Here is a 15,992-nt window from a genome sequence, read left to right as displayed (position 1 = left end):
GATGAAATTTGTGAAAGGCAATCACAAACGTAGGACACAGCCCAAACTTCACAGACCATTATACTGGCCTTTTGTCTAGACGCCAGATCCTCGTTAGTCTGCAAAATATACTCCATTGTCACATTGACGTAAGCATTCGTAGAATAAATTTGTATATCATTCTCCCCCCCTCCCCCCAAGAAACGTGAGCTAAACTAGTGCGCATTCTGTGATATGTTCATTACTTCTCAGGAACCACTCGCGGCCTTCAACTAGTTTATCCTGAAAAAAAATGCTCGTTAGGATGTTAACAGATACTTCAGGGACAATATCCAAAGAATACTGTCACATACGCAGAATGCAAAACATTCCTATTTTCTCATTTCTACTACAACCCTGGCGAAAAAAGGCGGCTGGAGCGTGGTGCTGATCGTATCACCTCCAAAATGGCCGAGCTCGAGAATATGCGGTGCCCTACTACCACATCCCCTAAATGTGCCTTCATGGCACGTTGCTATACGCACGAGGAACTTTAGCTAACCTTTACTACTACTAACTACTCATGTCAGGAATTTTGCTATTTTTTATACTTTTTTATTTGCCCATTGCTAACCTGGTTCATTCCCAGCCATAACAGCAATTAGTCAATGCAATAAAAATACGCCAAACTTAAAAAGAAACATGTGTCGGCGTGCGCGCGCGCACACCCACACACATACACAGAGAGGGTGGGGGGTAAGAACACAAAATTCTTCCACAAACTGCCCAGATCATGCCTGACAATACTCCAACAGAAAGCTTTCCGGAAACAAGTTTACGTGCGCATAGATTAGTGATGGCCTTGTCTGCAACTGCCTTCCCCCACTTTCTTAACCAATACAGGAGTAATGAAGTGTTTCCAACTACCTTCCAATCTAACTAAGAGTAGGGAGACCTTTTTTAAAAGTTCGCCAGTGTACCGCGCTGCCACGCGTCGAAGCGCGGAACATTTCCCATGCTCGTCTACAGCGGGGCCGAGCATGACGCTTGCCGGAGCTGAACGAAGATACGCGGAATTACACGAGAGGGCATTACCGTAGAAATCTGCATATTTCTGTCACGGAAATTCCGCGCGTTTCGCTGTAGTGTACGTGATTTCAATAGAAGCAGACTAAAGCATTTCACTAATATAATTTATCTTTGCTCACTTACAGGTTTTCACCCTTTTCCTGGCTTCAGCCGCAGGATCTCAACCGGGAGCATCTAGACGACGAGTGCAGAAGAGAGGCCTTTCAGCCCTAGACTATGGGGGACTAGTCCACCACGGTATTGGCGTTGAGGGCCTAGGCTACAGCGGTTTGGATCTCCCCGGCTTGAGCCTGAGTCATCTGGATTTCAGAGGAGGCCTGGTGGGCCCGGGAATCAGCTATGGCGGAGGCCTGGGCATTGGCCATCTGGGTCATAATCTCCTTGGGTTTGGTGGAGCTGGCATTGGCCATTTTGGCCACGGAGGAAGCCTCGGCCTGGGCTATAGTGGTCTTCGTCTGGGGTATTCTACTCCTCCAGCCTTTGCTGCTATTAATCCCGCTGCTTCTGCTCCAGTTGCCGCTTTTGCTTCATATCATGGTTCCTCACCTTCGTACTACTCTGCGCCTGACGCGAAGACGGCGTTATCATACGCTGCTCCCTCTGGTGGTGGACATTTTGGCTATGACTACAGCGACCATGGCTATCATAGTTAAGAGATGAACTCGAGGTGAGTGTTTACATTTTAACAGCAAGGTCGGACATTCTTTACGAGCCCCAGTCGATGACTCATCCACCGGGGATCAGGAAAGAAAGGCGACCTTGGAGGCTCTGTGAGGGGCAGTGATGTGCCTTAGACTATAAGTTTAAATCTACATGCGTTGTCTACACGTAATTTACGCGTAGATTACATTGGGTTGTAGTTTACATAGACTACGTAGACAATCTAAAGTGCATTAAAATTAATTTTCAAGGCTTTCATGAAAGGAAAGTGACATTTTAAACTATATTAGTTCCTAACGAAATGAAAAGAACCATATTTACAACAACATTTCTTTTCTCTTCTATTATCAACTCTGGAAGAAGATAAATAGTATGCAAAAAACAACAACAGATGGCAGTCGTGAGGCAAGAGTGGTCTTTACCCATTAAACACTAGAATATTTCCTATATTCGGTTTCTTCCTAGGAGAGAAATTGTTCGAATTTGGAAGAAAGAGTATGAAAAGTTCTCTTGACACTTCAGCAACTGATACGCAGTATAATATTGTTTTACTTCCACGGCGCCCTTTGCTAAGTTAATACCTTTCGCCATGTTGTTTACATAGATTACGTAATCTACGTGTATAAAATAGTGTACGTGTAGAATGTAGACTATCGTTGTTTCGCGTAGACGCACATCACTGGTGAGGTGCTCAAATGTTATAATGTTGAATTATGATGACTTTACAATACGAATTTATCAACATATAAGTCGGAAAACAAATGAGTAAAGAGTAAAAAGTTATGTACTGGATACCTATAAATGTATAAATGATAGTGAGGAATATTGAAATCTACTTTCATATTCAATTGAAGTTAGTAATTTTGATTTCAACCCCTAACCGTTGGTAGAGAGGACTTAGAATTTTACGGGAGCCGGTCAGTGTTGAGTGTGCAACGTCAATTTCATGCAGGATTTAATAATAATAATAAAAAATACCAGCAAAGAACTTTCCAAGTTTAAAATAATTCTTGGATATCCAAGTTTAATTGCTAATACTTAACATGGAGCTACTTCACAACATTCCCTAATTCTCTCCACATCGGTCTCTGGGGATATGTCCAGGGCACTGTCCAAACCACACTCCACTTACGTGAATTGAAAGATATTTGGGCACTTCTTCATAAACTGTTTTTGGCGTGGGTAACATTTCTATCGAGAAGAAAATTGGTATGATCAATCCCAGCGAACAGGCTGCCTATGTAAGGCCAAATTATCTAGCACAGTGGTTCTCAAACTGTGGTACGAGTACCACCAGGGGTACATGAACAACTTGAAGGGAGTACGCGATCAGCCAGGAAGAGAAATGTCGAGAATACTCACACAACAACATTTTTTTACTGCAGGTGTGTAGAGCAGACGTCATAGCTTTAACACTCAACAGGAAAATAAGGCTGAATTTGTCACTGACACACATCCTTGTTTCACATATTTTGAATTAAAATATTAGTTCGAAATCTATAATAGGCTAAATTTGGAGCCGAATCTCCGCTTGAAAGTTTCAAGTACACAACCAGACATCAAGGGACTGTGTCAGGTTATGCAGGCACATCCTTCTCACTACAAACTCTGAGGATTTACAATAGAAACTCCAAAACCGTGCTTGACAGTTTGTTCACAAACTTATTTGTGTTCTTTACTTTTCTTTCAATAACTCTGGTAAAATATATGGAAATTAAAGTGTTTTATGTACTTCTTAGCACACATTGGTTCCACATTTTTATTTTTGTAACTAATCATAAAGATTGTAAATGTAGAAACACCAAATGCAATAAAACACGTAGGATTATAATGATTATTTGTTTACCGTCTTTCCACATACAGCCCTAATGTCATTTTGCTCTATTGGAGATACAAGCCTCCAACATCAAAAACGCCCAACCAATCTGGCAGCCCAAAAAATTCCCAAAACCCACAATTCGGAGAAAATCTATGGTTGGGGTACATTAGACGTTTAGTAACGACTAAAGGGAACAATGATAATGATGATGATGATGGAAAAAAACCACTGGTCTAGCAGACCTTCGACAGAGGAAGAGCTCCAGTGATATTGGAACCAGCGTAGAAGATGCTGATCACTGATAACTGTACGCTCCAGCAATCGATGTAACCTAATCACTGAACACTAACTTCTGGAAATATCCATCGTCACTACTCGACTCAACACGAACAGGCTCACGTCAACTTGTAATCGCGAAATGCTTTCTCCTCACCACTGGCAGCCTTTTTACTACTGGTCAACCTGCCACCTGGCTGTAGATTTATGAACTATGGGGGCCGTTCCTAAATAAGCTTTAGGATTTGTTCGAATGTATTTCACTCGAAATTTGATCGTTGGTAATGTTATATTCCTCATGGAACGTTTTGTTATGGTTCTAATTGTTTTGGAATGTCCTGTATATCCAATAACTATATGTATGACACAAATACAGGGTGTTTCCGGGCTGATGATACAAACTTTCAGGGATGATGGAGAAGGTCACATGTATCAATTTGAGATAAGGAACCCTGGTCCGGAAACGACTTAGTCGAAAGTTATAAGCAAAATTCGGTGTATGAAGATGTAGTACTTTTATTACCTGCACAAGTTTCACAAGCTGCTACATTCACAACAGTTATTCAAAGTGGCGTCCCCCAGCATGACATGACATCGTCGCACAAAGTTCTGGCGTACCCGTTGGAACATCCCCGAGGTCGTTCGAACAATGTCACAGGCAGCGAGAAAGGTGAATAGCAAGAGGGGGGGGGGGGGTGTTCTGTTCCGTGGCCAACTCGGTCACCTGATCTGACCCCACTTGATTTCTTCTTGTGTGGTCATGTAAAAGTCTTGTGTACGAGGCACCTGTCGAGACTGAAGAGGATCTGCTGGCAAGAATTCTCGCTGCCTGTGACATTGCTTCGACGACCCCGGGGATGTTCCAACGGGTACGCCAGAACTTTGTGCGACGATGTCATGTCATGCTGGGGGACGCCACTTTGAACAACTGTTGTGAATGTAGCAGCTTGTGAAACTTGCGCAGGTAATAAAAGTAGTACATCTTCATACACAGATTTTCGCATAAAACTTTCGACTAAGTCGTTTCCGGATCAGGGTTCCTTATCTCAAATTGATTCATGTGCCCTTCTCCTCATCCCTGAAAGTTTGTATAATCAGCCAGGAAACACCCTGTATAAGAGTGAAAATAATTCCTAAGTATTAATAGAATATAAAAATGATCAAAACAAAACCCAATTATTAGCATATCTATCTAAAAAATATTCATATTGTTTAAATATTAGATACAATTCGGATGACACTAATTTACAGCACAGTTATTTAGTTATACATAGCTCGAGGAATTGCGCATCCAATGGGGATCGAGATGGAATGATGACGTGGATTTGTATCAAAAATTTTAAGGTAATAATTAAAACTTGTACAGTGTAAAGAGAACTTATTACAAGCTTTGAAAATTCAATACCTTAATAATAAAAACTGCCAGATGATGTTTAGCCTCAAACTTTTGTCTCAGCTGCTTTCAAAAGTTTACTTTTCTCAGACTTATAAGTAGTAATGTTTTAGTAAATATATAATTAATAACCTAATTTGACGGCATCTTCTCTGTATTAATACATAACACTCTTTTTCTGTCTTTACAGGTTTACATCATTGCAATCATAATCATCATCATTACCATCATCGCAAGTCATCGACGCACCAAATCATCCAAGTTCATCTGTACAGCATGCATTCATATGTAACTTTCTCATCCTCTATCAATAATAAACATATTTAATATTTTCTCGTATATGTGTCTGTCATTTACATGCCTAGCGAGATTAATATTATACACGTCGATACATTACTTAGGAAAAGAGGGTATTCATACTTAAATTTATGAACTCTTCTCATGACACAGAAGATATGATGGAGCAAAAATTCATTCCGATAACTCAAATATATGTCTTAATAAATTGGTACTCATTTTACATATTTTTTTCTTGAACTTGCTCTTCTAAAAATTTATAATAATGTAAAATAATATGACATCAGTGATATATTTATGAAATGAAATGTACCTGCCATCTAGCGTGTTAATAAAGATAAACCGACAGTGTTTTGTTGTCACTAGATTGTGACGTCATGGAGATTTTCAAATATTCTTGAAATATTCCAATATTTCGGTTTCATCTGAATGATTATTTTCACTTACAGTCATTACATATGTAGGTTATTAATCAGATTAGTTTAATAAATTTCTTCCTGTTTATTTTATGCTGATATAGACTAACCGGGATTGGATCTATAATTCAAAATGATGTCTGAACCACCGAAATATGGTTCCAGTAAAAATCTAACTGGCATATCTTGATTACAAGGTGATAGCATTAGCCAATATGCTATCCACTACACACTGAGATTTACTGTCTATTTATAATTATTGTTGTTTATAGATAAATCATGTGAGCCAGAGTCAGGTTTTTTCCGCAACATCTCCAGCTGACTGCATTATTCTTGCTAGCGAGCCTACCAACAGCCTAGAGCGCGAGTAAGAGAGAAAGCAATAGGTTCTTGATTGAGATGACGTCAGTGGCTCGCTTCTTGATTGGCTGCCTCGGGAATTTGCAACAGTTCTTTAATTCAAAGACATTTTTACAATCATATTTTGTTATTTAGTTTTGAGCATAATCTGAAAAGAATGAAGAAAATTCTATTGTGCTACTCTATTCAATGTTGATGTTATTTTGTTTGTTATTCGTTACTATAGTGACTGTAGAAATTGGTTAATATACTAATGTGATAAGTAACATTTGAAAAGTTATTTTTATTTAAAATATTGCAACAAATTGCTCCACACCGGGGACAATTGCAATAAATTGGCGACCCAGACAGGATTCGAAAATTGTGAGTTGATAAGAACTGAACTGATAATGCAATAATGAAGAAAAGAGAAGTGCCTTACGTCCTTCGAAGTAGCGTGTGTCTTCAACCGGATCTTAGTGATGTTGTTGAAGTAAGCAACGAAGAGGACATTTCTGGTAAGCAAATGGAGGATTTAATCTGTTGTAAGGACAGATTTTCTGACACTCGCATGATTGAATGCACGTCATGCAAGAAATGGGAACATGTAAATTGTAGAGGTCTTACAGTTATTCACTAGGTAATATTCAGCTCTATGAAAGAAGACTATTACTGTAAGACATGCAATCCAGAATTCAATCCATTCACTTTAAAATCATACTTGGATACGGTAAATCCCAATATTGACCAAATTTTATCTGCTTTTCACTTGAGTTTGGCCCAACATGAGAATAGGTTGCAAGACAAGTTGCTCCAGAATACCGAAACGCTGGAGAATAGATTGCAAGACAAGTTGCTCCAGAATACCGAAACGCTGGAGAATAGGTTACTTCAGAACACTGAAGCTTTGGAGAATAGGTTACAAGATAGACTTGATCAGAACACTGAAGCTTTGGAGAATAGGTTACAAGATAGACTTGATCAGAACACAGAAGCTTTGGAGAATAGGTTACAAGATAGACTTGATCAGAACACTGAAACGCTGCGCGAAAGTTTACAAACAAACTGTGAAGTTTGGGGCACAAAATTGGTTAGGTTGCAGCAAAGTACTGAAAAACTGAACGAAGGACTCCAACATGTAGAAAATAAGTTGCAGCAGGTTTCTGATTCTTGTCAATCAGCTAATAGGTTACTAAATGAACGTATAAATGATGAAGTAACTTTATTAAATTCGAAGGTCAGTGATCTTGAATCGAAACTAGACCATCATGATGATGCGTTAAAACAACACGTATCAAACCAGTTGTGCCAACATGAAACTTCTATAAGTACACTACAAACAAATATAAATACTACGCAGGTAAAGTTGCAAGAATTTGATTCTATGCTTAAGGATTTAAATGAGAAATGCATTAACTTAGAGCAAAGCGATGTTATTTGTACTAGTATGGTTAGAGACGTTCTACAACCAGATAAAGAATTAAGTAATGTTGATGCACTTATTAGTGAACATAGGCACATGGCATGCCAAACTGATAAAAGTTTAAATTCTAAAATAAAGCATGTTGTTTTTAGTGAACACAATAAATGCGAAACATTTCATACAGGTTATTCTGGCTATGATACATCTGATGCTGAAGTGAATTCTGCAAAGGAAAATGTAACCAAATTTTGCAAGGGCAAATCTGCTCACAATAAAAGTAGAAATAAATTTGGTAAAGCTACCACTTCACAAGGCAAGAATACATATGCATTGCGGCATTGTGTTTTAGATAATACTGAATTTACTAATAGCAATCCTACTGTTGACAAAATCCATTGTACATGTTCACTAAATAACCATTCATGTCTTTCTTCGTTGAACAGCTCTTTACTGTATGATAATAAGCACGTACATACTTGTGATATTGAAAATAAAGCACCTAGTTCTTTATGTGCTACAAACACATCAAAGCAGATTTGTTCTACATCTAACAGAAATTCCATACCTTCTAGAACTTACGTTGCTTGTGATAATAAAGACAATTTCACAGGTCTTGAAACTTCAGTATGTGGTTGCCAACGTCAAAGTACATGTCATTCCTTAATCCATGATCAGTTTTCTGATGACTTAAATGTAAATCATAGTCCTTGTACTAGAACAAACTGTACTTATAACCCGATGTGGCTGAATAATGATTCTACATGGAATTCTTATAATCAGTCTGATACATGCTCTAATAGATTTTCACGAGTTAGTGAACTCAGTCAATTGTCACGTTTTGGAGGAGATGTTTCAAAACAGTCTGCTAGAGAATTTATCGAACAACTAACTACAATGTTAAACTTAATTGGTGTTCCTTCCAAGTATAAATTATGTATAATTCGTAAGTGTTTTTATAATGTAGGCGCTTACTGGTTCAACAGTGAAAAGAAGAGTTTCATTTCTTATGAGGACTTTGTACATAAATTTCTTGATCAGTTTGCATCTAATGAGTTATTAGAAAGTCAGTTGACATTGTTACGATCTAGAAAATACAACCCAGCTTCAGGTTTGTCATTGGAAGCATACGCTTTAAAAACGTACTCTGCTTATTGTAACCTTGTGGAAACTCCAAACAAAGTTGAAGTAATACGGATGATTTTGAAACAGCTACCTGAGTCAATTTCAAAGAATGTGGGCTGCCATAACATTAAAGATCTTAAGCAACTGACGCAGAAATTAAGGACTATTGATTTGTATTCGAGTGATAAGAATAAAAGTTTATCTTTGCCCGGTGATAATACAGATTCTGATGACAGGGCTAATAAGAAGAGAAGTTTCGACAGACCAAAATACTTCGTCAGGCAAGTAAATGTTGAGCGGAATTCTTATGATTCTACAACACAGACTGAAAATGCAGGAATAATGTAAATAATCGCCCATTTCCCAGAAGATTTGAACGCAATCCCTCAAGAAGGCAGTTTGTAAGGTCTGAAAGAACTAATAATAACGTGAATAATTCTAATTTCAGACGTGAAGATTATCCATCCAGATCTAATAATAATGGTAGTGTTGGTGTTAGAAGAAATGCAAATGTTGATGAACAATCATCTTATATTAGTGGTCAGTATTCACTTAATTGTAATACTAATCAGAATAGTGACAGTGTTTGTAATAATTCTCGTAATTCGATAAATTACTCGGATGCTAGAACGGATAATCCTGTTTCATCTGAAAGGTTAGGTGAGTTTATTTGAACAGTGAGTTGATCATCGCTGTTACAAGAAAGTTCATTGTTTCTTATTATCGTGTGTAAAACAGCATGAATTTATTGTATTTGTTCTGTTTATTTATGTTCTGCTGATCATCATATTGTCTTTTATGGAAGAACTTATGTTTGGCTTCTCCTCTCACAACTGTCTGACTTATTTCAATGTATCAAAGACAAGTGTGTGACGCGAATAAAAGCAGAAAGAGCCAAGAAAAAAATATACAAAGTGTCTCGCTGGAAGAACGATAAGAAGGAATATATATAATGTAAGTTGGTATATATAATGTGGTTCGCAGTTTTATTGAAGGGCTTCATTTGCACATATAGTTTCAAAGGGAAGAAGTGCACTCGTGAAGAATAAAACCTTCTTTAATGGACATAAGATGGTTATGAAATAGTAATGGTAATGAGATTGCAGTAAACAAGAAATCTACTGAAGATGGCTGTGAAGAAGATGAGAAAAGAATGAGATTGCTGCCAAAGAAGTAGTAGAAGAAGAAGTGAAGATGATACATTGAAGATGTTACGTTTGAAAAATATACGTATTTCTACATCAAAGTATGATGTCAAGGTTTTCAACCGGAGGAGGAGGCTATTGCAACAGTTCTTTAATTCAAAGACATTTTTACAATCATATTTTGTTATTTAGTTTTGAGCATAATCTGAAAAGAATGAAGAAAATTCTGTTGTGCTACTCTATTCATGTTATTTTGTTTGTTATTCGTTACTATAGTGACTAGAAATTGGTTAATATACTAATGTGATAAGTAACATTTGAAAAGTTATTTTTATTTAAAATATTGCAACAAATTGCTCCACACCGGGGACAGTTGCAAATTATGACTTGTTTCCAAGTTGCTAATGCAGAATAGGTAAAGATGTTATGGAAATAATCTGACTCTACAATATTACAACCTATTTCTTCAATCTGATCATGTTGTTTCATTTTTTTAAAGCATACCTTTACATAACTGCAGAAATTACATTGATCGGTTATAACTAAACAGTTTGTATGCACAGTACTGAAATTAATTGATTGATTTGGTTTTCTAAGTCCACTTTATGCACAGTAAGGCTAATCGGGACTGGACATCAGTTTAAAGTGGGATCCGAACCACTATGTGCCTCCACCCGGTATCGGACCCGGGCCCCCTTGATTACAAGGCGACGACGCTACCACTGCGCCATCGGGGAGACCTACTGAAATTAATAATTTCCAAATTAATGTAAGTAATTTGCTTTGCAATTTTATCTTGGTTTAATCACAGAGAATGAAAGTGTGATATAACACTGCTGGGTATCTGGTAGTAATCTAATCTGCAAACATGGGAATGATATGAATTACGTCCATGTGACGTAACTAAAACATTACAGCATTACAAAACCATGAGACATTGTGTGTGTTCAGAAAGTGCAGGAACTCCTAGGAAGCAACATCCCTAAGGGAGCTCTCGCGCTATACAATTGCTACTTACTTTGTGCAAGCAGGATACAGAGTGTTCCAAAAATGTATACACACATTTACAGGCCATAACATGCCCTTTTACACATCCCTTACACCTCTTATTTCCCCTCCAAAACAAAGGAGGAGAAGGGGCTCAAATTACGTATCTGCGGAATGGAAGTTATTGAACCTGGTTAATATCATCCATTTAAAAGCTTAGTTTCACTTCCAAACTTTATTAACAATTCTTTTGAGTAACTATAAATGTCACAATCCTTCAATAACAAAACCCATCACAAATTTATATGATTAAACGAAATTTCAACCTCGTTTTTCCAGCCAACAAGTACAACCCTATATATGTATCATTCTCCTATTACTTTCATTTCTATACTTACATTCTCTTAGGAGGTGTAACACGTAACGAAAAGTCTGTCCACGTAAATCAGTCAAACTGTGAACCAGTCTGTAGAAAATATGGCTTTAACGATACTACTGCAACCCAGCACAAAACCTATATGATCAACTAATAAATATAAACAAGTGGAATATATATATTAAAGAACTACAAGTAAATTTAAGGCGAACCACTACGAGGCCATGCAGGCAGAAAATGAAGTTCACGGAGTTACAATATACCCGTCCAGTCTCCACGTCTGCCATGCCAAACTATTTGCTCACACAGCTCCGCGGTTCAGCCAATGACAAAGCTTGCTTTAGTCACATGATAACACAAGTCTTCTTGACGGTATTACATGAGCCATACTACGTTATACATTCTAAAACACGAAGGAATAAATGTTGTTCTTCACATTAACACATTTTGGTGTCAATGCTTTGATTTGTTCCTGCGTGTTGTACTTATCATACTTCTAGGAAGCAACGTGCAATACGTGGTTTTACAGGTTATCTAAGTTTGATAATTAGCATTGAATATGTAATTGTGTGTCTTACTAAATTATTAACTAATCGCAGAAATTTGTCACACATTGCAATATTCAATTTATTTCCGGAGCGAATGTAGAATATAGAGAATGTATCTAATTTCGTTAATATTTTTGGTATACTAACTAAATTTGGCCTTCTAATCACGAATCTCTTGTTAAAATGCCGCGGACACGTTCGGAAATCGTGAAAAGGCTGATGTAAGTTGATTTTTTTAAAAAAGAGCTTTTTCGCATTGTTTTACGAACAAAATTTTAACTATGCTTGCCTAAACTAACCTAACCTTGCCGGAAATGGTTCGTGGGGCTATCCGTGAATGGTTTTTGGGTCTATCCGTCAATGGCTTGTGGGGCTACCCGTGCATAGTTCGTGGGGCTACCCGTGAATTTTTACACACGTCCGCGGCATTTTAACAACAGATTCGTGATTAGAAGGCCAAATTTAGTTAGTATAGCTACCAGATATTAACGTAATTAGAGACATTCCCTATATTCTTCATTCATACCTTATTTCCTCTCAGTATACATTAATGAATACCATGAGGGGAAACAGTATTTTCAATTAATACATAAGTTATGAATTAACATGTCAGTAGACTATAATAATGCTTAACTGTAAGAATAACTGCGAAAGCAACGTCTATATATATCGCACTTCGTTCACCAAAGTTCTTTGAAGAGCACATAATAGAAGTTTCTTAAAATACATAGCGCCATATGTCAATTTCTAGAAGATTTTTTTGTACAAAATTGATGTACTGCCATGTACCAGTAAAAAAAAAAAAAATGTGTGCATAAATGTGAAAGCTTTTGCACAAGCTTAAGCTAGTTTGTTTGAGCTTGTTTTTAATTCCACTTTATGCAAAGATAGTCTGGACTGGAATTACTCTTGAAAGTGGAATCCGAACCACTAAGTGCCTCTACTGGGCATCTAATCCGCTACCTCGTGATTGCAAGGCAACGTTGTCACTACACCATCTTGTATTGGGAGAATATTTGAATTCGTAATCGAGGCTAATTAGATTGACTGGTGGATTGAAATTAAAACTATGGACAAGTAAGCACTTAGGATATTTGCATCTGTCATGTAAAATGCGATTGGGGGGGGGCAAGCCTTCTGGTAATGCGAGGGTGGGGGCTTAAGCCTTCTGGTCATGACAATTTAGGAAGGGTCTTGCATATTAATAGGGAAGGTTTTGATTCAAAATCATAATGCGAGGATGAATTCTTTGTGAAGATTTTGAATACCTGAAGGTTAAACTTTCCATACATAAATTCCAGTCATTTTTACCCAAAATTATGAAATGGAACTTACTTTCTGGATGACCCTCGTATATGTATGTGCGTATATAGGTCTATGTTGTATGTGTATGTGTGTGTGTGTGTGTGTTTGTGTGAGTAGTATTGATCATCCGACTGACAAATAATATTGTGTATGACAGCCATATTGGAAAATGGCGACCGAATACCTACATTGCACACAAAATGGATACCAGATATGTCCGCTACCAGAAAAATATAAAAGCATATGTAGGAAAGGATTCATCAAATCTGGACTGAATATTTTACCAGGCCCTTGCAAGGGGGTTGAAGCAAATAGAGCGTCATACAGAGGGCGTCATCAAAAGCTTTTCTTATTTTTAGGAAAGAAAGAATAACAACGTCAGAATATGCATTTAGACCTGGAAGTTAAGGGAAGAAAGGAAACGCACAAGCTGTTACTCAACATAGAAATATTTTTCAAATTATGCTTACTTACTGACATTCTAAACTTGCCGCGAAATGTTTTTCTCTGTGATCACTTTCCGAAAAAGAAAATCCTGGCCAAGTCGAAACGCTGTTATTGTTGTAAGTTTTATCAAATTGTTGCCATTCGCCTACTTCTCTGCCACGATATTGGCAGTAAGGGTATGTTTTTAAAGAATGTCAAGTACGAAGAACCTATCTTATTTTTAATAAGTTTTTCTTTCTTTCCTAATTTAAAGTTGTAGGATGTAAATACAGTAAAACTTCATTAATCCGGACCCCGATAAGCCGGACTTGGCTTAATCCGGACAGGCAAAAGCCCCCCAAAAAAGGAGAATGCAAGTTTTTTAATGTGGCTAGAAGTCAACAAGAAAACTTCCCAAAGAAAAGACAGTCAACCACTGATGAAATTATGTTTCCCGCAGACTTTGTACTGTACTGTATAGTGTATTTAGGCCTATGCCCTTTAAATACAGCATAATAAATGTGTTTTGTTGCTATAAACGGAGTTTAATGCACTTTCTATTGTTCTTTTAGGTTATTTCAGTTAATCCGGACTTTCGTTAAACCGGTCAACTTATCCCCTCAGTCCTGATTAACGAGGTTTTACTGTATCACAAACCACGGCACAAGAAGAAAATATCGAAGGACTCATATAAAATGTCGATGCTTGCATAACGCGCCAAAATATCTAGCTAGCGAGGATGAATTCTTTGTAAACATTTTAAATACCTGAAGGTTAAACTTTCCATACATAAATTCCAGTCATTTTAACCCAAAAATTTACTGAATTATCATGAATATTAAGTAGCTTCTTTCATGTGCTTGCGTTACATTTATGAAACTGTATCTTGGATATGTAGTGTTGCACAAAAGAATATCACATATCTGAAAAGTCTTTGACAGAATTGCAGAGTTAGAAAACATCAGCAACAGCAAGAAGTTTCAACATAAGAAAATGGGCGGGGAGCAGACTTTTGAGACACAAACTTTCCATGAAAGGTGTAAAAGCATATTAATAACAACAAACGAAACTCTCCAACAAATGCTTCAAAGAAATGATAGGATTTTTATATGTCTGGAGGAGTGGTTATCACAGCACACTACAACACCAGGTGTTCCGGATTCTAATCCCGGAATGGACGTTCTCTGTGACGTTCATCATTCTCATCACATCATCATTCATCCACATCTTCGCGATTAGCCAAAAGCGTTAGGAAATCGAAGTAAAATAAACCAAATCAATCAATCATTGAGTACAATGTCTCAAAATTTATTTAAGTTGTGCGGAAAAAGGACATCCAGACCAACAAAGGATAATAGAGTGAAGAAAAATCTGGTGTAAATAGACGCTTTTTCAAAGAAACAAAATCGATTAAAAAAAAAATTGAGTGAGAATGAAGTTGAGCATCAACATAGTGAGTTTTCTTCCAATATTATAGATGCTTTCTTTATTGCAGTATACTTCTCAAGAATGGGGGAGGTGAGAGACAAACTAGAGAACATTTAACTTCTAGAAATTTAAGATAGGAGTTGAAGCGGGGCCTCCGAGATACTTATACTTATGTACGGGCCTCACACCAGCTTTCGTGACGTCACAGGATTAGTCAAGTATAGTCAATTTACAACATTTAACAAAGTGCATTGTAAGAGTATAATATTTAGTTTTCTGAGTGAATAGCCTTCTCTTATTCGTTCAGAACGTTGCTTTCACCAGAAGAATGTTTCAAATGTTATATGACATTCGAAAATACATAAATAATATTGATAAAAGTAAAATCCAATCTCTACCGTTCTGCATAAAGTACCTTTATTTTTCGAATTACCAATGGGAAAAAAGGTGATATAGATAAAATGTCATCCTACATTTGGAACTTACTGTAAGGTCGTAAAGAATTATCGTCGTTAGTATATAATTGTTATTAAATTGCTGTGGAATGAGAACTTACTGTCCAAGCTATGTATGCAAGATAATTTGTAAAAGTTTACGTACAAATGGTTGATGAAAGAGCTTGTAAGATTAGAATTTCGAATTAAATAAGCTTTCCAACTTTCGAAACTCAATTCCCGTGTTTAATTTGATTAATGTTTAATTTTCTTAAAATCTGGTAAATATTTGGATGCACAAGTTCCCGTGGTTTGGTTGTAGGTTAAATTTCTTTAAAAATAATTTTTCGCATCAAAATATTAACATGCAAGCAAAGAAAGACAGTGTACAAATCGTAATGCAATAAACATCAAGCCTAACCTATTCGCAATACCTAAATGCTAAGAATACCAATCTTAATTAATCTAACAGTAATTCAAGCCTATGAAAAGAGATTTTGGATCACACGGAAAATGAAACTCGTTGAGAATATTAATGCAACATGCAAGCA

The 15,992-nt window shown here is 37.0% G+C and overlaps 1 protein-coding gene across 1 annotated transcript in view; it reads left to right on the top strand.

The window, feature by feature from the left end:
* Positions 1–5,534, top strand: part of LOC145980731 (uncharacterized) — a 58,922-nt gene extending 53,388 nt beyond the window's left edge. Inside the window, exons 2-3 of the mRNA XM_083113793.1 lie at positions 1,173–1,714; positions 5,386–5,534. Coding sequence (XP_082969919.1) covers positions 1,173–1,700 — 528 coding nt within the window. The 3' untranslated portion in view covers positions 1,701–1,714; positions 5,386–5,534. The remainder of the gene's footprint in view (positions 1–1,172; positions 1,715–5,385) is intronic.
* The last annotated feature ends 10,458 nt before the right edge of the window (positions 5,535–15,992 follow it).

This window comes from Lepisma saccharinum, chromosome 28 (genome assembly GCF_977018435.1).
Source record: "Lepisma saccharinum chromosome 28, izLepSacc3.1, whole genome shotgun sequence".
In the NCBI taxonomy this organism is placed as follows: Eukaryota; Metazoa; Arthropoda; class Insecta; order Zygentoma; family Lepismatidae; genus Lepisma; species Lepisma saccharinum.
The sequence above is the reverse complement of the archived record's forward strand: the minus strand, read 5'-3'. Positions and strand labels throughout refer to the sequence as shown.